General features: G+C 44.9%; 1 protein-coding gene across 2 annotated transcripts in view; it reads right to left on the bottom strand.

The window, feature by feature from the left end:
- Nucleotides 1-25,033, bottom strand: part of LOC126562006 (uncharacterized) — a 122,651-nt gene that overhangs the window by 172 nt on the left and 97,446 nt on the right. Inside the window, exons 3-9 of one of the 2 annotated variants that reach the window (XM_050218415.1) lie at nucleotides 16,958-17,115; nucleotides 7,827-7,899; nucleotides 4,734-4,901; nucleotides 4,446-4,644; nucleotides 903-1,201; nucleotides 747-831; nucleotides 380-658 (exon numbers count right to left, since the gene is read on the bottom strand). In XM_050218415.1, coding sequence (XP_050074372.1) covers nucleotides 380-658; nucleotides 747-831; nucleotides 903-1,201; nucleotides 4,446-4,644; nucleotides 4,734-4,901; nucleotides 7,827-7,899; nucleotides 16,958-17,115 — 1,261 coding nt within the window. The remainder of the gene's footprint in view (nucleotides 1-379; nucleotides 659-746; nucleotides 832-902; nucleotides 1,202-4,445; nucleotides 4,645-4,733; nucleotides 4,902-7,826; nucleotides 7,900-16,957; nucleotides 17,116-25,033) is intronic. The other variant, XM_050218416.1, reaches the window with a different exon arrangement.

Raw genomic sequence — 25,033 nt, 5'->3', positions numbered from 1 at the left:
GTTTCCGTGTGTGCTTTTCCGCACGGTTAGGGAAGCGACAAGCAGCGTTGGTGGCGTAGCAAACGAGGATGAAATTTTGCGGATTAATTGCCCAGTTCTACTACCCATACTGTGGCTAAGGTGAATAGTGAAGATGAATTTGGTGCACATTTATTTTAGATAATGATAGTTGAGAGTACCAAAAACGATCTTCAGTAATGAAGAATGAAAAGTTGACTAATTGAATTTTGACAGTTATTTAATTTTGATAGGTAACAGAAAGAAAATTTAGTGCATCAATCGCGATGTTATGGTTATTCGTGTGCAGAAGTGATGATAATTGCATGATAAAGCGTAAGCAGCAGCATTAAACGTAAGCCAGAACCTTTTATCTACTCACCGATTCCACTCTCGTAGCTTCGGGCATGCCACATCAACTGTTGGTGATGCTGGTGGGCGGCCATCAGATTGTGATGCGGATGCATTTGGTGCAACTGGTGCAGGGACTGCAGCGAAGCCGGATGCTGCAGGTGTGCGATCGAGAGCCGCTTCGAAGCGACCGTTTCCTTGCTACCGCCGACAGCTGCATTTGGCCCATTATTGTTGTTCTCCTTCGACGACTTGGACGACTTGACAAAGTTTGGCACACGAGCCCGCAGTCCACAATAGTACGGATCATCTGCGAGTGGCACAAGACAATTCGTTACTGATTCTAGCAGGACAAGATTTTGAAGAACCAGGGTGGTGTTGCTGGTGCCGTCACTTACCGTACTTCTTGTTATCTTTGCCCTTGTCGGATTTACCGCGTGGAAGCTTCACACGATTCTCATCCTCGATATCATCATAATCCGGCTGTTGAGGAAGGTCGACAATTAGCAAAAACAGTTACAATTTTCTAACGAGCACAGCTTGCCACATCATACCTTGCCAATTTCATGCGTTGCGTACAGATTGTCACGTGGAGGTAGTTTCGGCGGTTTCTCGCTGCGCCGCTGGCCGCCCATCGGTTGCGTCGGCTGCATCAAATGTTCCCGGCTCGCCGCAACCATGCCGGACCCGCTGGCCCCGAAACCGGAACTACCGGAGCTGCCGCCACCGTTACCGGCCACACTGTACGGATCTTCGTCCGGTATCGGAATCCTTGGACGGTTCTTAATGTCAACCGGACGCTGGACTGCACCGTAGATGGAGGTGGGGAGTCGGGCGGGAGGAAGGAAAAAGGCTACAAGATTAATTGGTGGTACAATTAACAATACGATACGCTTGTGGACATCCGTTGGGTTTGGGAGTGTCCAGAATTTGTCGGGGTGTTAAGAGTCTTGTAGAGAAAGTTGTTATAATAGTTAAAGAAATTTTTACATTGATAAGATTGAATGTACAGTGCAGTAAATCGCGTTATCAGTATAGCAAATAAGAATTCTTCGAGAAGAGTAGAACTCTTTTTTTGGTAACAAGTTGTAAAAACTTCCAATAAAACCCATTCCATAAGCAAACGACCACTCTCGAAAGCAAATACCACTGCGCACCGCACATGACAAGGCATTTTAATTTCCGTACAGTATCTTTGGCATGTCGGAATGCAAACATACGACTTTGGACGTCGACTTCGGCGATGCTCTAATGGAAGATGCCTCACGCAGGAAAGTAAGTGCCCATCGATCATCACCGACCACCGAAAATTGTGTAATGAAGCAAGGGAAGAGAAGGAGGTCCCACATCCCATATGGAGTCGTTCTGCCATAATGGTTGATAGAATTTTAATTTCTCCTCCGCTTGGACGCGATCCTCAAAACCTCAGAGGAGTTTGTCAATCGTACAAGTGCTGCTTCCGTTCGCAGTGAGCTACACAGTCGCGAAACATTATTCAATGCAGTGTCTGGAGTTAATAAAATGGGCATAACAACAACATAAAAGCTCGTACCACAGTCTGTACCAACCGTTGGACAGCCAGGAAACATGCACTAGAAACTTCCCTCAAATTCTTTCAATATTACAGCACAAACGCGGTTCAGCGGGATGGTTTTTTTTCGGGCAAACAATTGGAAGCGTGATTTGTTTGTCCTACAGTGAGACACTCATTTCGAGGTGGCATGTGAAGGAAGAGAGAAAGAGCCCCCAAAACGGATTCTTCACCGTTTGACATTCCATTTGTGAAACATCGATTGCCCGGTAGAACCTTCCGGTACGGGAGCAGCCCTGACCGGGGAGATGGTTTGCTGCTGGGTGGGTTTTGTGTTTGTTCAACTCTTCCCTCCCCCTGTAAACGTGACAATAATTCATAATGCGATGCTCGCTGCGAAGACGTGTGTGAAGCTAGTGGTTTAATGTTCTTTCTATGTACTGGGAGGCTTACTCTTTTTCCTTCGGCAGGCCACAGGCACGATTCATAAAACGGTAACTTCGGGAAGTGGGCTGGTGAAACGTGTGTCTATTGTTCTAGTGACAAAATATGACTTGCTCCATTAAGCTTTGGCTGGCTTGTCCGGAACGTGTGTTCTAACGGGTTTTGTGAGCCAGCTTTCCAATGCTGGCTAGAACCGGGGGTAATGGTGAACCTAGTTTTCAATGACCCAACATTATTTTCCGTTATCAGGTTTCGAAGCTGGCTTTCAGCATCAAAGGTAGAGATCGAGCGAACCGATTGAAAGGAACGTTCAAGAGAAAAGCCACAACAAATAAAAAAAACCTCCAGACGCTGTACTATTCTTTTCGGTTCTTTAATGTCCCAAAGTCTGTAACGCTGGTGTCCTTGTTTCTACCACATCCACGTGACTTAGTGCAAGAATCACGGCATTAAAGCAGCAAGCCACACGATGACAACAATTGTCCGATCGATCGCGTAGAACAAGTCGAAAATTAATTGTGCCTCTGAGGTCCACCGTTGCTGGTTGCTACTGGTAGCTACTGCCTACTGGTTGGTAGAGTCGTGGAAAGTCTGTCCTTTGGACCTTCGAGCGTTAGACAATGTGCGGATAGTGTGAAAAAAAAAACTATGTTTCCGTTCAACAACAAATGACAACCCGATCGTTAACGAGTAGCGAACGTGGATATGGAAAAAAGTGTACTTCGTTTACCGTTATTGCTGGAAGATATTCTAGAAAAAATCCCTTGTATAGGAAAGCCTTACTAATGGTAAGAATTGCTCTAATGAACACACGCATTGATTTCATATTGATAAGACATCATATACCAAGATCTGAATAAAGAATTAATGTACAGTATTATCTCTAGACGGAAATCTTTGTCGAAGCGATCATCAAACGATCAAATTCTTGCGAATGTCCTACAGAGTACCACAAGGTCAGAAAGAATACAGCATCGCTAGTACGACAAGGTTAAAGCCCTATTTGCATCTTCAATATCGGCGTTGTGGATACACCTTCCCTCTAAAAATAACAAAATGCATTCTGTACCGGTCCTTGAATGTTCAAATGGTTTCAAAACAATTGCACCGAACCGGTCATAAATGGAACCGAACAAATTTCACTACATCCTGCTGTCGTACACTTTCCACGATCGCATTAGCATTAAACATAAAACGTAATACACCTTTCGACTTTTTTCCGAAACCTTCAACCAACTTGCTTTTGTTGCGTCTGTCAAAATGGCGGCACGAGCGACACAGAGTAAAACGCACAAATCTGACCAAAAGGGTGGGCTCGGTCCACAATATATTATTTATGGACAGAACTTCAAAAAAAAAAAAACGACAAGCACTTTCAATTGCTTGCCCGCTTGTCGGGACTATATCAGCGATCAACAATCAATTGGACCACACACAATGGGACAAATAACTAACGCCAGAATATTACCAATGCGTTCAGTTGCAGTGGAAAAGGTTGGAAACAGTGTGCTAATTTCCATAAAAATTAAGCAAAACCTACAGCGCCTAAGGGAAGCCGACGCTTGGGAAGGACAGCTCTAAAGGCCAAAGTTCCCTCGAAGTTCCCAGAAGTTGGTGGTTACTCCATCGCGCTGGAAGGAAAACCAGCAACGCTGCTCAAACAACATTCATTTGTTGCCATTCACCTGACAAACGCCGGCTATTCTTGTAGCGGGAAAACGTTTTGTGGCTTACAGAAACATTCTCTTCTTTGCGAAAATTCTGCAACTTTACGCAATTGGCTGACATTTGTTAGGCTAGGGAGCGCGTGCTTATCGGTCATCTGGAAGTTCTTCGGCGAGGGATTCGAAGAAGGAACAGCCGGGTTCGGTCGTTCGAACAATGGTACCTATTGATGTTGAAAGTGTTTTTCCTATCGCCGAAGGGGCTTCAAGCTATTCCAATTCACAGTCGAAATGGTTCTTATCCTCGGGTCTATACTCTCCGAGCACACCTTTGCATCAAAGACGACTCATTAAATGTCAAATCAAACAGTCATAATTTCGTCAATCGTAGAATGTTGGAGATTGGAATGAAGGGAGTAGATTAGTGTAATGGTTGGGAGGCGGTGTGTGTGACTTACCGGGAGGTAGTTTACTCTTCAGCATATCCATTGCAACCACATTGATGATCAGTACCCACATCGGGCAATCGAGGATGTCGTTCTCCGACTTGACGAACGCAATCGCCGACAGACACTGCGTCTCGAGACGTCTGCGATCCGGATAGGCACGACGCAGCTCACGGTTCACGTTCGACTGGAACTTCTTCATGTCGAACAGCTGTGTGAGTTTACGTTTGGAAGAAAGCAGCGAAAGAGGTCAGTAGGTACCTGTGCTTCTGGCAGATCACTGAACATGATCTAGCTTACCTTTACAATCTTTTCACTCTCTATAGCCTGACCGGGCAGCTTGAGGATGTCCGCACCGATGGCCGTCTCCTCGTTCGGCTGGCTGGCCGTGCTCTTCACGTACACGTTGCTTTTTGAGTAGCGTCTGATGAGAATGTTGCCCGCATCGTCCATCTTGATCTTGACGCCCTGTAAGAAACGGAAAACGTAAAGCAGTCAGAACCCGGATCTCCTAAAGCTCGCAGCGCACATGTGTGCGAAGGGACATAATTGATCGTTGAAAGCAATTGCACTTGAAATAATTCCCCGTGCGAATGAGGAACGGACGCGTCCGTAAATGCAGCGCGCGGTGACGGTAATGATTAAACCTGACTCGGTGTCACTCGGCGATCTACACAGCCATTGATCAGCATATAGCGTACGATCACGCCTTTAGGTGGAAGAATGCATTACTCCAATTATCTGCCGTCAAACAGCGGTAGGTTTCCTTGTACGGGCAGGTTTGGTCGACTGTTTGCGTGCGTCCAAAAGGGGATAAGGCGTCAAATTACTGCAAAACCAGGAAGTTTGCAATCATCTTGATGCGTTTTCGTCCCGTGAATCTGCTCGAATATTATGAAGAATGATATTTCCAACACTATTGCACTCTTAGGTATGCAAAAATTTGTACAAATTCTACACCTTAATCTTTAAATGGAAGCTAGAGTGCCCTAGAACGAGACTGATGCCTGCCGCAGATACACGCGTGATTAATGGTAAAAGATCACTCTAAATCGATGAGTTAGCCATGGAAGGAGTATCACCAGTAGCAGAAGCAGCCAGAAGATCTTGCCCATTTTCCATCAATCATCAATCACATTTACCTCCATTCTATTCATGTGTGCTGTTGAGATCCACATGTCTACAACGTCCTATTTGTTTAACTACATGAACTACAAGAATTACACGTTCAACCTTGCTCTCCCGGCCTGCATTAAGACTTTGATTTTGTCTTCTCAACATTTTTCTACTCTTCGATCCTTCGATACAGCATAATGCGCATGGAGAAGCGCACTAAAATCGCTATGAGTGTGTGCACATACAGATGCTACTGATCGCCATCGATTGACCATCGTGCTATGTTCAATTTAACGATGGTGCGGAGGAGGGGGACGCTAAATATCAAATGACGACCTTGGCGTGGTTCTTCTTCATATGCGTATGCAAGAGAAATATTGTTGTAGGATGCAGTCTACGAAGTCACAGCTCAGCTAAGGTGGTAAGAAGTGTCGCCGGACAAGTTCATCACGATTTGTTCGAACGAACCGCTCGAACCAGTTCCGTTGAAGCACTCCGACCTGCGAAGGAAAGTGAACGCGCTCTTGTTGTGTGCCAGCGCCATGGGGGAAACAACCCATCCAAAACATATGGTTTGACGGGTTCGTTAAAAAGGGTTTTGCTGTGACGCGTACCTTGGGAAGGGGGGAGAGCTTCCGGAATGATCGATGACCGTTCAACCGAGGTCCGCATAAATAGCTACGGCTCCATTCTCTTTCCGATCGGCGTGTGTGTGTGTATGTGGCGTTGTTTTATGGCTTCTTCGCGAGACATACTGTGAAGAAGCGCCAACTCTTCACTGAGCACAGATGATTACAAGATTGTCCCTTAGCGTGCGCATACCGGGGGGGTCTAGTCATCTGGTGAAGCTCATTTGCTTGGAACAATGATGTGTATATATCTCGCACGGCCACGAGTTGGTGGTAAGCTGTTTAATGTTGTACGCTTGTCTCGTACGGTCTTTAACAAGCGCGAACAGCGTGTTTACCATATTTTGTGTAACATTAATGCGAAACGAACCAACTGCCCATAAAGCAACCATATCTCTGAGTGGTGTAGAATTTTATGGCGGGCGGATGAATCACTGACCGTTGAGCGTCTTGACTTTTTTTTTTGCAGAGGTTTGCTAAGCTATCTGAAGCTTTATTTATTAGCCGCTATGCAAAGAAGACGGCATACTAGAAATGGCGAGGAACCAAAAAATATCTTAACGGGTTACGCAAGCCGTTCACAACTACCGATTCCTTGTCGAAATAGGTCCAACATTTAGGAACCCCTGTAATCAAGGTAGTAAATTGAAACCGATGCTGAGCGGTTCCTGAAAGAAAATAGATATTATCATGTCAGAAAAATTTCCGGAAGCAACCAAATACACACGGGGCAATTACTTCTTTCGCTCCGGTTTCTCACTCGGACGTGATTTAATATGGTTTTTCTTCCATCTTAAAATTACCACCACGGTGCAAAAGGTTGTACCAACAGACGGCCCAACGGTGGCAATAAATCGATCAGCAAACACTGCTAGTTTTGCCTGTTGCCCTTTTGCATCCGTGTTTTGTACGCCAGCTGTTACGGGTGTTCGATATCGGGTTGTGGAAGATGCATGCCGGAACTGGCCGGTCCAACAGTTGACCTTCTCGATTTCTGTCCATCGATGCCCGGGTCGATGGGCGGTGTAGAAAGTCTACGAGATGTTCACGCTTAGTATATGCAGAAATTATCAAAAGCCGGTGCGCTTCGCTTCTGCCAAGCATATCCGGAGCAACATCGCAGGCAGCCTTGATATTTCGTAAAATATCATCCAATGATCTTTTCACTTTCAATCAGAGTGGGTTGGTTCAACCTCGGACGCCATGAAGATGATCTGCTCTTAGACAACCTTAGTCGTGCGAGCGTGATCATACTTTGACGATCGCTTTATGGGATGGTTTAGATCTGCGCATCTGCTACTGGTGAAGCTGATTCGGAAGTTCTGTTGGGTGCGATCGATGGAAAGGCTTCAGTTGGAGCCGACGAAATACTACGCTCGAGGGCTTATTTGCAGTTGCTCCGAGCGCTTGGCAGTGGTTATTACCCGGCGGCATTAAATCAACGACCAGATGATTCAATCCTCGAAGGATACGCGCGCTTACGTGCATGTTCCTTTCGCCTGGTAAAAAACAGACGCGTCGTTGCGTCGTGCGTTGAGGCAAAAGCCTTGATATTTTTGGGGGAAGGGGGGGGAGGGGAAGGGCATCCTAAAATCTAAATTAATTTCGACTATTTTTATCTGCTGTTGTGTGAAGTTGGAACGCTTACCTGTCCGACATGTCGCTTGACTTCTTCGGTTTTGTGATCGCGCATCGGATTGTCAAATCCGCACAGGCCAATCCTGGTGGAATAAAGAGAATAAAAAAAAAAAATATTTAGGGGTTAGATATTCTGGTGCTTAAGTCCCACAGGAAATAGGTTCATGTTGTGACGATTTATCATAAAGTGTTTGTTCATGCCTGTGAAATTATTGCATCAGGAATTCGCAATGCAAACACACAATAGCTCTTTGTAGTGTTTATTGCAGTCATTTCACTGCTCTGCTCGTAGAAAAGTGAAACTATTCAATGAAAGGGAGCAAACTCCTATATGGCACGTGCCTCACCTCACTCGGGCATGGCTGGATGGTGCGCGATTGTGCAATTGCAACTGCATTTTGTCCATTAGCTAAAAGTCTACGGTGGTCCAGTTTCTCTTTCCTTACCCCGTTAGTATTTATTTCCCATTTTGATCCAACACTGTGGCTTTCGGTTTGTTCGCTCCTAGAATGGCAAACATGAATCATTCCGAAATGGACACGGCGTACTGGCCCGAAACCCACCCGTTACGACATCGGCGAATGTGGCGTGGCCAGAGCTACGCCACCAAAAGGGAAACGACCATCATGCGCGTTCTTGTTTCGGGGGAGGTTTGCAATTTCACTTTCACCCCACTCTACTCACCCGGCCTCCCAGCAAGGAAGCTGAAGCTGTGCAGCAGAGTTCGTGTTTTCTCGCGCATTGAAGTCTTTTCTACAAGCATCGGTTTTGTGTTCCATTGGGGTTGCAATTGTGAATGGGTTGGGCGCTTGGACTTTAAACAGGGCATCGTGTGTGTGAGTGTGGCTAGCTGAAAGAGTATACGCAGGACCCTTTTTACCTTCGTGCTTCTCACATGCACGACGGCGTACAAAAGGTGTGTAGTTAATAAGAGCTTCTCGATCGAATGAAATCCCCCAAAGGGACTCTTATTTTTTTGTGGACGACGAGTGCACTATTGCCACTGCAATGGGTGAACTACATTTCGACAGCAATGGACGGATGGAATGAGAACGAACCACCCTTACCAAACAAACGCACACAAGGGCTGCCCTCAAGAGTGTTTGGGCTAGGCTCACTTCTAATGGCATCGACGCAGTACGCCACTTTTGGTAGGCGTTGACGCAAGCAGAGAGCACTGGCAAATAGCATGTTGGGAGTGTGGGGTTGCTATTGCCCGCAAGCTACACAGGACTCCACCATGATCGATGCTCCAAAACGGGCTGATCTGTGTAAATTTTGTGCATTCTACTTCCAAGCTGCACACGATCACGGTCATTGGTGAAGCAGGGGAAACAGTTCGTCCCATTTTTCGAAACACTACAAAATTGAATGCATTTAGTCATCTGCGCGCTTTACCGTGCCGATATCCATGGCCGACAGATTTTTCGGAACATGGATTTCGCGGCGCTGACATTTGGAACAAATTGGCATGTCAGGCCGTGTCGGCGTGCGTTGCGCAAAAAAAGAAGGGATGGTTCAGTGATGCTCGGTTTGGAATGCCTTCTAATACTAGGCAACTGAGATCGTTGGCGAAGCAATCGGAGAAGGTGTGAGCATTGGAAGAGTAATTGATGAGAAGAATAGTCAATAAAACAAAGAATTTGTTAGTTCATGGGGCTGTGCGAGCTGTGCCTCAGCAGAATGAACCGTTACAGGATATGCATTTAGCATTGGTTGCATAAAACACAGCGCACCCAAGACATCCACGGTAGTGTTCTTCCTGCAATTTATCCAATTTATGCACCGCTGGCTACGATTGCATCCAACTATTATCCCATTCTAGGCGCACCGCTTATCATCGTAACAAGTGTGCTAATGAGTCAAGTCTCGCAAGACTGCCCAGTTTCTGCGCTTTTGCAGACGTTCTAGCGGTATGTGTTAACAAGCGGAACGTAACGGGGGTTTACAATATTTGAATGTCTCCCACCGGCTAGTGACCATCGGTCAGCGCGGCCCATCGGAAGTCGCGATCGGGCAGTGTAAAGAACCAGAACGAAATGGACAAACCGTGTCGCGATGTCGCGTTCGGTAGCGTACTGCAGTCGAATCTGGCGTTCGCTCATTGAAATTATGCAGGATCGAGCTTAGAACACAACGGTAACGGTGGTCCTAGCAAAGATAGATCTGAGTGGCAATGTGGTAAAGAATTCTAAAGCAATCAACAGATCGTCTGTAGCTTCCGGAGGTGAATGTTGTAACAAATATTTACATTTCAAATTTTTTTCTTCTTCTCCCGAACAAGAAGCCAGAACAGAGACGGCAGATGAGAATTGATAGATATTCAAATCTTCTAACCGCAGTTCCTTGTTCTGAGCTCCTTGTGGATGTTTGACGGTAAGACTTAGGGGTGACCACATCTGACCAGTAATTAATGGCGTATGGGGTTTTTGTATCATGAAACCTAACTACAAGAACCGCGAGTTTGATTAGTTTAGAACTGCCTGGATAACGGAGATAGTTTGTTTTATTGTTGAGAAGGTTAGCGACATTTGAACTTAACTGAGTGACAGTAATAACAGAAATCTGTAGAAGTGATGTGATAATTCTCAACAGAGGCTTCGGCAGTTTATAACGTTCTATCATGAATCTTTCTCGTCAATTATTTCTCTGGTATGATAATCGCTCGCGATCACCGTCTGACATTTATCGCACTTAACAACTAGTTGTCGTTTTATTACAGGCGTCACGGTGGGTGTGCTCTAACGATAGTCTAATTAAAACATTAGCATACAGTGTCACACACGAATCGTTGTCGTTTGTGGGATTGACCTTCCTATTTTATTACCTTCTTTATGGATAAAGTTTTCATTGGTAGACATTAGTCTCGAACAAAACTGCTTATGTAGCATGCGTTTGATTAGAATCGGTTCAACGTTGATTGGGCTTTGAGTTTTGGTGATTCTCCTGATGAATAATTCGTCGATATTCGTAGACACACATTTTTAAGGTATCAAACTCATTTCTAGTTCCATCCAAATACAAGAAATACAAATGTTTCAATATCACTGAATAAATAATGAACTAGGGCGTTGTCGAGCCGACTACAAGAAACCAGCGCAAGAGCACGATAGCGCGACCACTAGTTAGTTGTCCTCCACGCGACCGATATCCGTAATCGATCTCTTTCGCACTTTTACTGCCATTTTGCTCTCGTTTAATGCGGTCGATTAAAAAACGCACCGCCATTACTTGCAGCTTTATACGTGGCAAGCAGAGGCACAGCAAGGACCGATCACATGGCAGGGAGCTCCCTCCTCGCCACCATGTCACACCCTAACCTTCCATCACGCAGCATCTCTCGATCTCGTTCCGTGGTCGACAAACCCAATCGCCATCCGTTTTTTGTCTCGATTCGATTGTTTCCAGGCCTCAGTTTCAGGTTTTTCATACCCCGACCACTCTCATTTCATCGTCCCCGTGTACGCACACACACACACTCACACACACAGACCCCAAACCCTCCCTCCTCACATTCTGTCTATAATGGGTGAAGACCAACGCCACGCCACGCCATAAGCGAATAATAATGACTACCTCCTCCTCGCCAGCGACTCAGAGCAAGCAGGGTTCGACTAGGGGTTCGAACAGAAGAAAAAAAAAACTATATTAAAGTCCTATAAAAACTGGACGACCTTGCAGCGAGAAACGGCAGCAAACAGTCACTCCCTGGCCTGCTGTGCGCTGTGTTGTGCGCGACAGACGAAAGGAAATAATCCGCCCTCTCTGCGCGGCCATGTCCACACATCCGGAGTTGCGTGCCGAGCAGGAGTTGGGCGTGCGTCGTAGATCATAGTGGACACCGGTGTCCAAAAGCGCGTAAAAAAGGAAACTTTGAACCCGAAACGAATCGCAACCAATACGCGATCGCCCATCCCGAAGTCCACCACGATCGTCGTACCGCTTAATCACAAATGAATCTCAAAACATTACGACCGGAGATCATAACTAAGAGTGTTTGCAGACTTCCGCTTGCGTCAGTCAGAATTGCAGCTGCACGGGACATCACCCCAAGGTATGCAGATATTGAAATCCCATCACTCTGAGCATAGCAATTATCTAAATTTAGTGTTGAAATTTTACGGCGTTTCCGGAGTTTTTTTTTTTTTTTTTGAGTAAACAAGACAAACCATAAAGGCTTCCGTAATTACCCGTTGGGACATTGGAATGAATTCTTTCAACCCTAAAACCCATCTATTTGCACTTTTAATAGTCCTAAACGTCGCGTTTTGTAACAAAAGAGTAACGCCCTTGATTCGCCGTCCATAAACATCTTGCCGAAGTCGTTCACCACCCATCCAAGTTCCCACGACGTACGGGGAGAAGATACAATTACAATTAGGCAAATCAACTCCGGCCACTTCCGGCAGCGTGCTCAAACGTGCGCGTACAATGATCATCTGGGAGGTGCCAAAACCGGACAGGATCTGGCGACACAGAACGTCACGCAAGTCCGTTCATTGTCCGAATGATTGAACGAAACTTCGCCTCGGAGTGCTCCCAAAAATGTCAAACAGTTTAACCTTCGGCTTGTTGCAAGGTCTGCAGTAGCGTTTCGGGAAAGAGTTGACAGATGCTACTGTTCTGCCGTGCTGTACATCACGGTGAAGCAGGGACCCGTCATCGTTTGTCTAAGCCGGCCGATCGAGTTTGATTTGTGGTGTGCGCAGCCAAATGTTTGTGACATCATCGTCCCAAAAGCAAAAAAAGCAAGGTACACGCGCTTGACAGTGATATTTCTACATGGGTGACATGTCGCGATGGTTAAGCAGTTCCGGGACGTGTTCGTATGTCACTGTCGGAGGATTTCGGCGGGCTTGATCAGTGGTTTGTTTTTAACTATCGTGGGAATCATGCGACTCTACATCCTTGTAGTGCGTGATTGATGGAACCTATAACGTTTACATTATCTGAGATGGTGTAGTTACGTCTAATGAACGTTATCGTTGCTCCTGATATGAAGATCACTGATCCAAGAGCTTAAAAACTCACATATACACCTCTGTAGAAGCTCTTGACCAAAAATGGAAACAAACGATCGACTCGAACAAAGGCTGTAGACCAAAAATAGACCATTTTCTGCGTCAGTTTACGTCTCATAAACGATACACCTTTTATGCATTATATTTATGAATAACGAATTCGACAGCACCAAGGTGCTTCAATCATTTCATGAAAAAAGAACTTGCCTTACATTGCATGTCTACATACCCTCAGGCTCTATGCAAATTCATCACACCTCGCTTTGAACTTTGAACAGCCTTCTCATATCAGTCGTTTATCATAATGGTGCCCGCGTGTCGAGTGATGAATCCCTTCAGGCACGCGCTTAAACGGGCCCCAACCCAATCGCACCCGAAATCGTGCACTATAAACGCGACTTACCACTAACGGCACTTTAATCGACACACTGGAATTGAGATCGAGTCAAGTCCAGGGCAGAGACCATAGCAGGAAACCAAAATATGAAGCTAAAGAAATGGGCGCAAACAAAAGGCCTACTGGCGCAATGTTCTTCCTGGTTCTTGTCCGTCGACCATTCAAGACACCAGAGCATTCTGTCCCTTCAAAGCAACTCTTAGCACTTCGGTTTCTCGTACGCTACCGGGTACGTGCGTGTGTGTTTGAACGGAATGTTGTTAAAAAACGCTTTTGCACATAAATCTGTTCAAGGGACCAAGGTGTGGTTTTAGCAAGCTTCCAACGGTTTACCTGTACAAACACACAGGAGGTTGCCCTATGGCCGTAGGATTTGCGTAGTTTGCATTTGCGTGAAGCATGATTGAGGTTAGTTAGCATGCTTGGTGAGGCAATGCGCTCTTTATACATTGACAAACCACATGGGTGAGAGTGTCTTTGGGCCGTTTTTTTTTTTTTTTTTGTAAGACCAGAAGTCAAGATACAGGAAATTGATTTCGCGTAACGAGTGCTAAACGAACTCTACATATATACATCCGAACGAAAAGAAAGAAAGACGTCAATGAGTGCAAGCTGCAACGTTCTATCAATTTATGCATCCTTAGGGGGCAAATTGATTTTTGAAGATGCGTCGTACACAACAATCTTCGCCGCCTCAAGGGAAAGGAGTAATAAATCTTCCCGCCTCACTGCCAAAAACTGATAATATGACGTTGGTGAAGATAATGGCGAGCGAAAGATGACGAATGGCTCGTCCGGAGGCAGGATAATTGATTTTTTGTTGTTGCTGCGCTTTGAGATGTAGAGCCCTAAGTGCAGATCGATTTTGATGACGCGGACACAAAATTACAGAGCAGGAAGCAGAAGAAATAAAGGTTCTGCTGTTAGTTATCATCCACGGAACTCCTTTAGCAAACGAGGAACAAACACCTAACGGACTAACGAACGTAACGTCAAACAGCTTCAAACATTTGACAATAGATGGCGTGACGTTGTGGCACTTAGCATGAGCCAGCAAGCCCGTATTCTAAAGTTCTCGTTACTGCACGTCGCTTTTTATTATTTCTTTCTCCAGTCTGCACTTGGTTGCAGGCCAGATCTAACATGCGCTAGCCCAGAGCGTTCGTGTTCCAATAGGGCACGGATGTGTGCGAAGCAGCACGATAGAAATCTTGACGTTCAGGTGACGTGTCCGCTAGATGTGTCCGCTAGCTTCACCAAAAGAACAACAAAAACTCTGTTCGTCCACAGAAAAAAATTGAAAACAACGGCAACTTCGCCTACGGTTTCGATGGCGATCGGGAAAAACAATAGCAAATTAACAGCTGTCGTCCGGTCGACCTGCTTGGCCAGTTTGGTGGAACGCTACAGAGATGGGTCCAGCAGCGCGCACATACCAACCTTGGAAGAACGAATGCACACACTCACACACGCGAGACAAGATTGATTGCATTCGGAAGCGCACGGGCCGGATTCTGTGCGAGTTCTTGACCGAAGAAGCACGTCTCTCAGGACTAGGTTTATGCAACGGAATCTCGCACACGGCATTCTAGCGTGCCGGGGTGCTTATGGCTCAGTGAGCAGCGAGGGCGTCCTCACGCCGCTTTCGGGGTTGCCAGGTTGATGAGTTTGCGTTACATGGTGCACACCGTACGTTTGGCGTACGGTCGATGGTTAGGGAGCGATATGTTTCACGCGACATCATTAGACCTCTTTGGGCCTGGACCTCGATGGGCTTGGAGTTTGCGAGGGCTGGGGGCGGTTGGCCATTGTCAATTAGACGAAAACACAATGGCTACTTTTGGCACATGAGCTGAGGTCAGCAAAGTCACTCATAAAAGTACAGCTGGGGATGGGGCGTTGTAATTATATTACCGTTGAGAGGGAAGCAGGAGACTACAAAATAACGGTTGAGTCTTCGGAAAATGGGAGATGTTTTTTTTATTACGAGGAAGGACGTTAGAACATCGTCCAAAGTTGATTGTGATCATCTAAGAAGTTGATAATTTAAGCTAATTACAAATACATTGAGCCTTTGTCTGTACTGGTCAGCTGTTGCCGAAATCATTCACAAGTCTTTAATCGGAGGACCGCTCGGTTGAAACTGCTGTTCATCCTCACAAAAACATCATCCAACGTCCGGTTTCTAATGCGAACATAACGAACTTTGAAACGGTTTTGGCAGACCCCGATGCTTTTCTAGTGGATGTTGGATGCGTTCCGTCTTAAAAAAAAAAAAAAAAACGAATCTTCACGTGGGAGCAATAAGCAGTGCGAGCCCGTTCTGCACCGTCTGTGCCCATCTCGCACACACAGCTCGCTCTTATATAAGCCGCTCGATTGCATTAGACGAACCGATGCGAAAGCGCAGAAGCTTACCCCGCTCAACGCAAAAACAGTTCAGAAAGCGATCGATACCGGTAGGCCCAGCAAGCTAACGGCAGTGATGTACACAAAACAATAAAGAAAACACCCGTCATGAGTGAAATGAAAAGTTTGCTGGCAGCCGGCTGGGTATGCGTTTTGGAGTCGTTTAACTTTATCCAATTACCGCCCGAAAATCCCGCTAGCCAGTTACGCCGCCGTGTTCGGCGGTATGAGGATGAAGTGAAAAATAAACATACAATCATACAAAAAAAAAACCTCCCTACCGGAGCATCGGTCCCATGAAAGCACAACATCGCGTAATATGTGAAATGTGAGGTACACGTGGTTGAAGTTGAGTGAGCCCGAGCGGTTGGTTGGTACAGTATTATTACTGCTTTTTTATAATCCTCCTTACAACTTTGCCTCGCAGTCATTTTATTAGTGCTCTCCTCGTTCATTTATCGTCCATTAGTCGCGTATGTTTTTGATTCGGGCCCGTGGGCATGTATGCGAGCGATCGTAGCATGTTTCGGTGGGTGGATGATGCGAAGGCACAACTGTTTTCATTTTCTAAACCAGAGCCCAACGAACCCATCGTTCGATTCGTTCGAAATTTCGACTTTCACTTTCAACCGGACGCGGGACGGCTTTTACCGGTGACGAGAGCGGGGTGAGTGAGTTGGTGGTAATGGTGCACTTTTGCTCGATTAGACCACAAACCGGCACATAACAAGGAGCAACAAAAAACAATCGATCGTTCGTAGCAGTAAATTGATCGAGATTTTCACCGTACGAAGGACGAAAGAGTTCAACAGCCGAATGGGCGAGGAACGTTATCATAAGGTGGTAGATTTTTTCAATTTTTTTCTCTATCTCAATTAGAAGGTTGCAAAAATCGCTAGAAAGGTGTTTTTCGACCTATGAAAAGAATCATTACATGGCAGAAAATTCAACTAGATGATGATTTCACGAGGCCAAACAAGCAATGAGCAGCGACATGACTGTTCAGATATTTGATCGGGGTGATATAATACTTAACATTCAGCTCTATGGGAATTGTACCAGTACAGTGACACCGATCTGCTGTGATGGACCTCTCCATAATTGCATAATTTTATAACAATGAAAGCCTCTCAACAACCCATTTGCAGTAAGATCAAATTTTGGGGTAGAAAAACCCGCTTTTAACTGATCTTGTTAAAAATAGATCGAAAAAATCGATGGAATCGATTTATTAAAAGGACCTTTCGTCTAGGTAAGCCTTTCTAAATCTATTCATTTCTTGTTATTCAACCCCCGGGTCCATACAAGACTTACCTCATGCCATCGAATCCATCATCTGAGCCGTTAATCGTCAGGACCGGTGCACGGGCGTACGCTTTTGCCACACGCCGGTTTCGCTCGAAGACGATCACTTTGGCCCAGATCTCGTCGTCGATCTGTGTCCATTTGTCCAGCACTTCCTGAATATGTTCCTGCGAGAGTGAGAAACAGGGCGAAAGAGAAGAAGAATTCAGATTAAAATAAAACACTACGAAAAATCGATTGATATTGATTAATTTCTTCATCGATCGTGCGTGAAGGTCTTTACGAAAGGGTTCACACTGCAAGTAAAGGTACAAAGCCCTTTCTGATTCGAGATTAATCGGGAATCAGCGGACGCATTGCGATTGACAGTTGGCTGTCAAAATGAAGGACTCGTGTCATCCAGCGATACCCTGCAATGGTTCGAAATTGAACATGCACTCACGTGCAAAGTTCCACATGGTATGATCGGAACATTCATCATCATCATCATCATTATCATCGTCATCGGTGGCGCATCTTTCAGTAAGGAAAGGAGCTGCATCTTCGAGGCCGGACGATGAACGGAATTTACGAGTCCAATTACGTCGAAGGTTAGCAGTGAAATAAATTAATGACAACACAAGCCGAAACGTTACCAGGCTTTGTTTTCTGAGACATTTTAACTCATTTTTGCACCGTCAAATGCATTCTTCCTGCCTGCACGGAACTCGACTTCGAACTGTTAACGAAGGTTTAGCAGAACTCTGCTCAAAATGTGATTTCTTCAGCTTCAAACCTCGTTATCGATGTCAGACCGCTATCTATGCTAATGGTGTACCATTTTGTCTACCTTTCAAATCGATCTCGAAACATCACTCGACACTGCCACCACGGCACCAGAGAGACTGGTGGTTCGCACATTTACACCATATCCAGCACCATATTGCAAGTGGTGCTGCTACACGATTTTTCGTACATTCTGCAAAACGCGGTGTGCGCCTATCTAATCGCCTGCCAATTGTACGACGCGGCGTGGTTTTTTGCGTTGTTGCGCCATGCAAAAAAAAAAAAAAACGACAAGGTACACCCGTGTACAACTCGGCGGCGGCATTGTAGCAGACCGATCTAATTTTTATCTTCCCTTCACTATCGCTACAGTCAGCCACGGAACTAGTTCAACTGTTGGTCGCTGCTGTTGGCTAATGTCGCGCGCACCGTATACGAGGGCCAGTCGTATGTCGTGCAGGGCTTGGAATCAGCTGGCGTACGTTCACTTCGGTGGTGAGCCCTCGCCACCACTGTCGCTCTTCACGTACAACAGCCTCCGGGAGTTTTGGCCGCGATCTAACGCGAGCACGTCTGGTGTGCTAGAACGCAACCACCTCAACCCTCGAAGGCCTCATCAGGTGGAGCTGAAGTCTTGATATGCGTAAGGGGTTGTGCCGAAGATAATGTGCGGGAGAAGCGAGAGAGCGAGCGAAAGAATCATATTTGCAATCGTTTTGAATGCGCTTGAGAAATAAACTCGAAAAGCGGCAACGATCGCAGTTACAATTTATTGTTACGGCCAGTAGTTGTGGAGATGTTTTTTTTTTTTTGCAAAACAACCAACACCGCTCGTTGGCGCTTTTTGTTGCAAGAGCTAACCTCTCCCCTACGACCGACCGCGTCGTACGTTCCATAATGAAATGTCTTCACAAATCGGATTGTGAGCCAGAGCTAGAGCACGCGAGATAGATAACCTAAGCCTCCGGGATGGGTGTAGGTAGGTGTGTAGGTTGGAACGATAAGCCATTTAAGCCATCTACTAGTGATCGTAGACAACTCGAACTCGAGCCGGGTAAGGAATCTTATGCCCATTATGGAAAAGATGAAAAGTACCGGAACGTAACTTAAGATCCCTGCGGCGAACCCGGGCGAAGTGATAATGCGAGTGCATTTTGTAATCGGATCATCCGTGCTTATGCTTTACCGATTCTGTGGGACGGTGAAGTGATCGAAACGATCGTTAGAATCACCCTCCTTGCGAGGTGTTGAAATAAGGTGTTCGGGTTTGGGGTTTTAATAGACGGTTATTCTGGTTCTCATTGGGCTCATTTGCTAAATGGATCGCAGGCTACAAACACTTGAGGCGATTTGGCACGATATTGTTTGTGCCAGTAACGATGACTTAATGTAACAATATCGCAGCGCTATATTGATGATGGTGGTTTATCTTCTTTACTGCTCATTTACATTTACATTGTAATGATCGTAACGAATTGAATCATCAGGATGCTTAAGTCGCCTAACTTTCTTGGAATGTGTTGGAAATTAACAAAAAGAATTATTGTTTTGACAATTCTTAAGGCGCATTATGTCCTATTTGAACTACTTGAAACAGCTCACTCTGACAAGCATCAAGTCATATTACGGAGTTTCAATTTCATTGAAATTTTTCTTTTTTCTTTTTATTGCAATTAAATTCATTGATTTATTCTTCTAAAATTAGCTAATATATTTCGCATTTCTATTTCGCAGCTAATATTGAGTTTCGAATTTCTGTTACCTGGAAATAAACCAAACTTCAATTTAAAAACTACACAAAACAAATTTGCTGCAAGCAAAGATTGTTGGTCGAAGACAATTTTTACTAAGTCAGCGGTATCAGTAATGCAGGCTATTACTTCATCGTTAGCTTTACTTTCGCTGTACGATTCTTTAGCCAGTAAGTTCAATGAGCAAAAGCAAAAGACTCCTCACGTGTAGAAAAAAAAAAACGAAATAAGGTACTTCCTCCTCTCCTTTATTTGATATTATATTCAATTTTGAACTTATTATCGTGATTATCGGTTACGGTTCGGGTTCTACCCTGCTCCACACGAGCAAGGTATGTGGTCTTCTGAGGATAGCCAGAAGCAAGAAAAACTCAAACTCAAAGAGCTGTCATAAATGCGTATCAATATAATTTTATTTACTTGCTCGCCCGTCTACCTTTTTAAAGCGATGAGTAAAAGGGAGTATTTGTTCTGCAGTTCTGGTTCCATTTAAGTGTAGCGGCAAGACATAAAATAGCGGAAAGTGAAAATACATTTGAAAGACCTTTCATTTCTGAGATCGCTTTGCGGTTTGTCTGTGTGTGTGTGTGTCAATGAACGCAGAATCTTCACGACCTTCGATGGGATAAAATTTGGTTCCCGACAAAGAGCAAGAATGTGCAAATAATAGCTGATGATCATGGTGAGTTGTTATTAACAAATTATTCACAAAAAAGAAAGACAATACAATATAAATGATTATTGCAGAAAATTCTTCTGATCGATCCTTCCTTCATCCAACAGTTTTGTTAAAGAAGTAGTAATAACGAAGCCGAAATGAAATGAAATGAAGAAGAAATGAAGTCCCAAATTCCCTAATGTCCTCTAGGGTGATACGTACATTGCATTACGGACCGGACGACAAAATGCATCTCCAGCAGCGTACCTTTTACGATCACCATTATTTCGTACTTTTATAATGGGACTCACATGAGCTCGCCAAAAAAAGATTTCCAAAGCCAAAAAACACAAGGTTTCTGCGTCTTTCATTACGACGAGTGTTATCAAAATAATAACAACAGCTACAAAAAAAAACAGGGCGAAAATCATTATAATAAAGGTGCAGAGGCCAAACGAGAGACGGCGCTGGTAATTTTTATTTTTATTTTTAGTTGCCAACGATGAGGAGGTCCAGTCTGCTGCTTCCCTTGACGTTCGAGCGATAAGAGAGCGAGGTAATAAGCCAAATAAATTTGTTATACATCAAACCCTGAAACATGGGACGATGATACGGCTGGTTTTACGAGTTTTGGTGCATCTTCAAAGTTAAATGCACCATACGTACCATAAATGTCAATCACCTTCTTCACAGGACATAAAGAGCTAACACGGAGACGCCCTTATCGATGGAGAAAAACGGCTACCTTTCAGTGCAGAAAGTGTATCTTATGAAGCAAGTACTTCAGTCCTTGAAAGGCCAATCCCATTCCTTCTGCTGACGTGGTGTGTATGTGTGATGTTGATTAATGGATTACACTAAGCCATGGGGTGTACATGTTATGGATTTTCGGTCCAATCTTAATAATACTCTTTTTGGGCCAGTTTATTAACAGCTCACACCCCCCGGAACGCTCTGTTTTGTATTGGAAAGGAATGGTTCGATACCGTTAATCTGTATCGATATGTTACACCACAAATAACAACCGAACTTGTTCTCGAAAAAGGCACGTCAAAAACAAATTCCAATCTTCCATTCACTCGCTACGTTAGACAGAGGACGAATTTCTGACTCCTGTGCACGGCACCAAACACAAATTGAAAAATCGAAGGTGAAATCTAACTCCAAATAAACAAAATCCCCTCGACACGCTGTTGATGGTGACCTTGAGCGGAACCAACCCCTTCTATATACGAGGGTGGTGTGCTCAGTGGGGGAGTTTTGGTGTTTGGTGTGTTGTAATGCGAAAGGAAGATAGTGTTTCGAGGCAGCCGTTTGCTTGGCATTACTTTAATGAGAATGTTCCGATTCCGGTCACACCTTTTGGCAATCAGTGCTGTCGTTCTGATTTGCCTGTAAGCCTCTAGTAGCCGTTTCTAAGAGAGCCAAAGCCTTCAACTGTGAGAGTCACCGAAACGTCAAAACAGGGCGAGGTGTTTTTTCATGAATTAGTCTCGCAAAACGTTTGATCTGTCCTTGGCGATCCTTCATTGACGATTTGTTGCGTTTCGACTGTGGAACGTCCAGTGGAACTGGAGCAGAAGACAACCATTTAAATCCTTTACCTAAAACCTAATCGCCCATATCGTGCCTAAAGCCCAGGGTGACATATCTTCGCAAGGCCTCGTAGTTGATTTCTGAACGAAATAAATCGATCTTGTAATAAATCCGCAAAACGGAAACGAATCAATGCGCTAATGGCGTCAATCGCGCCCCATACAAACTGCTAGAGGTGGAAGAATAATAGATCACAGCAGTGGACAAGATCACCACAATTATTGGGTGGCTTGTACGTTATGGCTATCAAAGCGCAAAGAACCACCCTCCCCCCGACCGCATCACCTCCGAGAGGATCGTTCAAGGTTTTGCGAGCGAGTCAGTTTTTCAGACCCAGCAGGAACAACACACATCGATCAACTGCACCCTGGAAAACTGTGAGCTGGCCATCATGTGTAGGCCACTGCAACAGCTGGAAATGCGTTGGCACGCGTAATTATTAGGCCCCAACCCAAGCTCAACGGCAACGGCACATTGCATACGAGGGGGGTGATTTGCCACGCAAAATGCGCTCCCCAATCGGCTAGTGATCGATTGAAGTACCTAAAACCCTGGCGGTAAACCATTTCGAGGACCTTGGCACACCGAGTCGGTTGTTGCCGGTGTGGTCTATAAATCAGATTAAATTACTTCAAATTTGTGATGTGAGGTCGGATCCGTCATAAATTCCTTCCGTTCGAGGGGTCAGAGCATGCGATTGGGATTGGGGATGTAAGTACCTCCTTTGGGCGCACGTGCACACACAGACGGTCCAGTGTGCTTTATGGCGGTTTTGTTAGAGCGCGTGCGCAATTCGAGACTAGCGCCATGTCGTTTTGCAAATGCATTTGCCATTAGTTCCACAACTGCTCTCCTGGGACATAAACGTAAGGAGTGCGCGAGCCCGAAAGCGTGCCACATCGATCGTTCGTTCTGAGGTAGAAGTTTAAGTAGAAGCTGGATCTGATTTCATAAATATTACGTTTCGCTAGCGCCACTCCAAGGCATCCGAATGAGTCAGCGAAGCAAGCGTTTTCATACTGGGAAGGGAATTCTGTCCTTGGATGGACGCTGGCTTAGTGGGGGCCTAGCCAATCGAGCCTGTCAGCTATGGAATGCGCAACGAAAGCCGGTATGGTCTATTTTGGGCAAGGCTTGACGTCAGTTATATTGGACATACTTAAGATCACTCGCTGGCGCACCGGATTGCTTTCACATTAGTATGACACCAAGGAGAAATAGTTATTTACCTTCTAAATTAGAGTTTCGGCATCAATTTTGGAGCGCAGTAATTTTTTAATTAGTCAAAATGAGCTAACTTTTAAAAAATCAATCAAAAAGCTCTCCCCATCTACTCATGCCGAAACGTACGAAATATTTTGCCGCCTCTAGTTTACTTTCAAACAAATGCTAACCCAAAGAAACAAATGATCTGCTAAAGATAAGATATTTTTCTAAGAAAAGCAGCTCATAACAGCTCTTTCGTGTTTGAACAATTACAAAAAAGTAGGCCAGTCCCAACATGATTGATAACACGTTTCTCGCTTTGGCGTGATTTGCGCACCACGACTACGAACGACGTTGGTTTGCAATTTCACATTACTCGCACCAAAAATTATGCTAATGAAGTGAATGAAAAATTATGCTCGATGTTTGGCTGTGAGTGAGGCACACTGTTGTGATAGCGCGTGCAACTCTTGGTAGAAGTAATACGCAACAACAACACCAGGAATGGAAACGGCTCAAAGGGTAGGAACAATATGCTGAGTTGCCTTATAAAAAAAACCAACGCTATGATTGTATCCACCACCACAAAGACCGCCCAGAGGTCTACACAAAATAATTACACTCCGCAAAGTCGAATCAATGTGATAAGAGTAGTTTGAAGTTGCTCAGTGTTGTAGAGCGTTACTTGCTTTCAAGTGGAATTGTGCTCAACGGAAATGACGTTGAAGAGACAACCAAGTGACGTGTCTCTAATGCACAGTACTCCTAGGAAAACACAATGAAGAAAAGACGGCAAAGAGCGTGTCGGAGAAAATCTCATCTCGCAAAGAAAAATTGAAATCGAACGCTGCAGAAAAAGGGTGGTAGAATTCACACAATAAACTTCACTATTATGTCCACGAGTGCAACATACATAAACGTTGTTCGCGCGCGCCCATCACATCCCTAGGGGCATGGCAGGAGATAAAAATGATACACATGATTACTTGTCCAGTGCCACAATTCCACCATGGTGTCATGTCAGGTTTAATCTCAAAACACCTCCTGGAAAGACTGCTTTATTCGCCTGGAAAGACTTCGTGTGGTCAAGCGACGAACTTACTGATGCATCCAGCTATAGGTTCGATCCACTTCGAAACGAATCTCCTTTAATGAGGTTCGATTTTTAACACCTCCTTATGAGGTTCTCCCGGACCCGCTTTGGAAACGGTGAGAGAAATAGACGAACGATTACATTTCTTCCAGTGCAGCATCCTTAAGCAAGACGCTTCACATCTTCAAGGATATGCGCACCATAATTGATTGGCAAATTAATTGGCTTGGACAAGATCGTGAATGTGTGGTAAACAGGAGGCAAGAAACAAGTCGAGGAAGAGCTCCGGGTATTCCCATCGCACGTGAATCAATCACGGGGTGAGAATTATATTCAATCGTAGTTCTTGTCGTCCTACGAAAGCGTGCCGTGATTGAGCCTCTGATTCACTTTATGTTTACACTAGCTTCCAGATAACTTGACGTGCTTCGAGCGAGCTTGATCTTATCGCCCGAGTCAGTTCATCTATGGCAATTATTCTTGCCGTCTATAAGGAAATGGAACGATCATCTACGATCCGTGGTGTATAATTCTCGTTTTTTTTTGCTGCTTCTTTTCTATATCCTTTTGCATCTTTTGCAACCCAACACAAGGCACCAATCTGTCGGACATATTGCGTGTGGTGAGCGCATAAACGTTCTTAATTGTCGGCGAGATCGGTCGGAGCAGGACCCGTGGAGCAGTTGCGATCGCTTGAATGTAAGTTGTTGTGCGTGCATGTACATTTGAATTGCCCTTCAGCGTGAACAATATGGTGACAGTAAAGAAGGAAAGAGAGATAATGAGAGAGTGATACTAGCAAGTAAACAACGCAAGATATGCAGAACATGTAACATCGGATGTGTAGTACAATCTGACAACATGTCCATCTCGCACAGGGGTTGGTGTGTGGAACAGGGAAGGATGAAAAATTATGATTTTAATTGCAATCCGGGTGAGATTATTTGCGTACACGCATGCACAATAATAGCCAGATGAAGCATCTTCCTTTTTCTCTGCAGTTCTACATAGAGAAT

Source organism: Anopheles maculipalpis, chromosome 3RL, assembly GCF_943734695.1.
Source record: "Anopheles maculipalpis chromosome 3RL, idAnoMacuDA_375_x, whole genome shotgun sequence".
NCBI classification, from domain to species: Eukaryota; Metazoa; Arthropoda; class Insecta; order Diptera; family Culicidae; genus Anopheles; species Anopheles maculipalpis.
The sequence above is the reverse complement of the archived record's forward strand: the minus strand, read 5'-3'. Positions and strand labels throughout refer to the sequence as shown.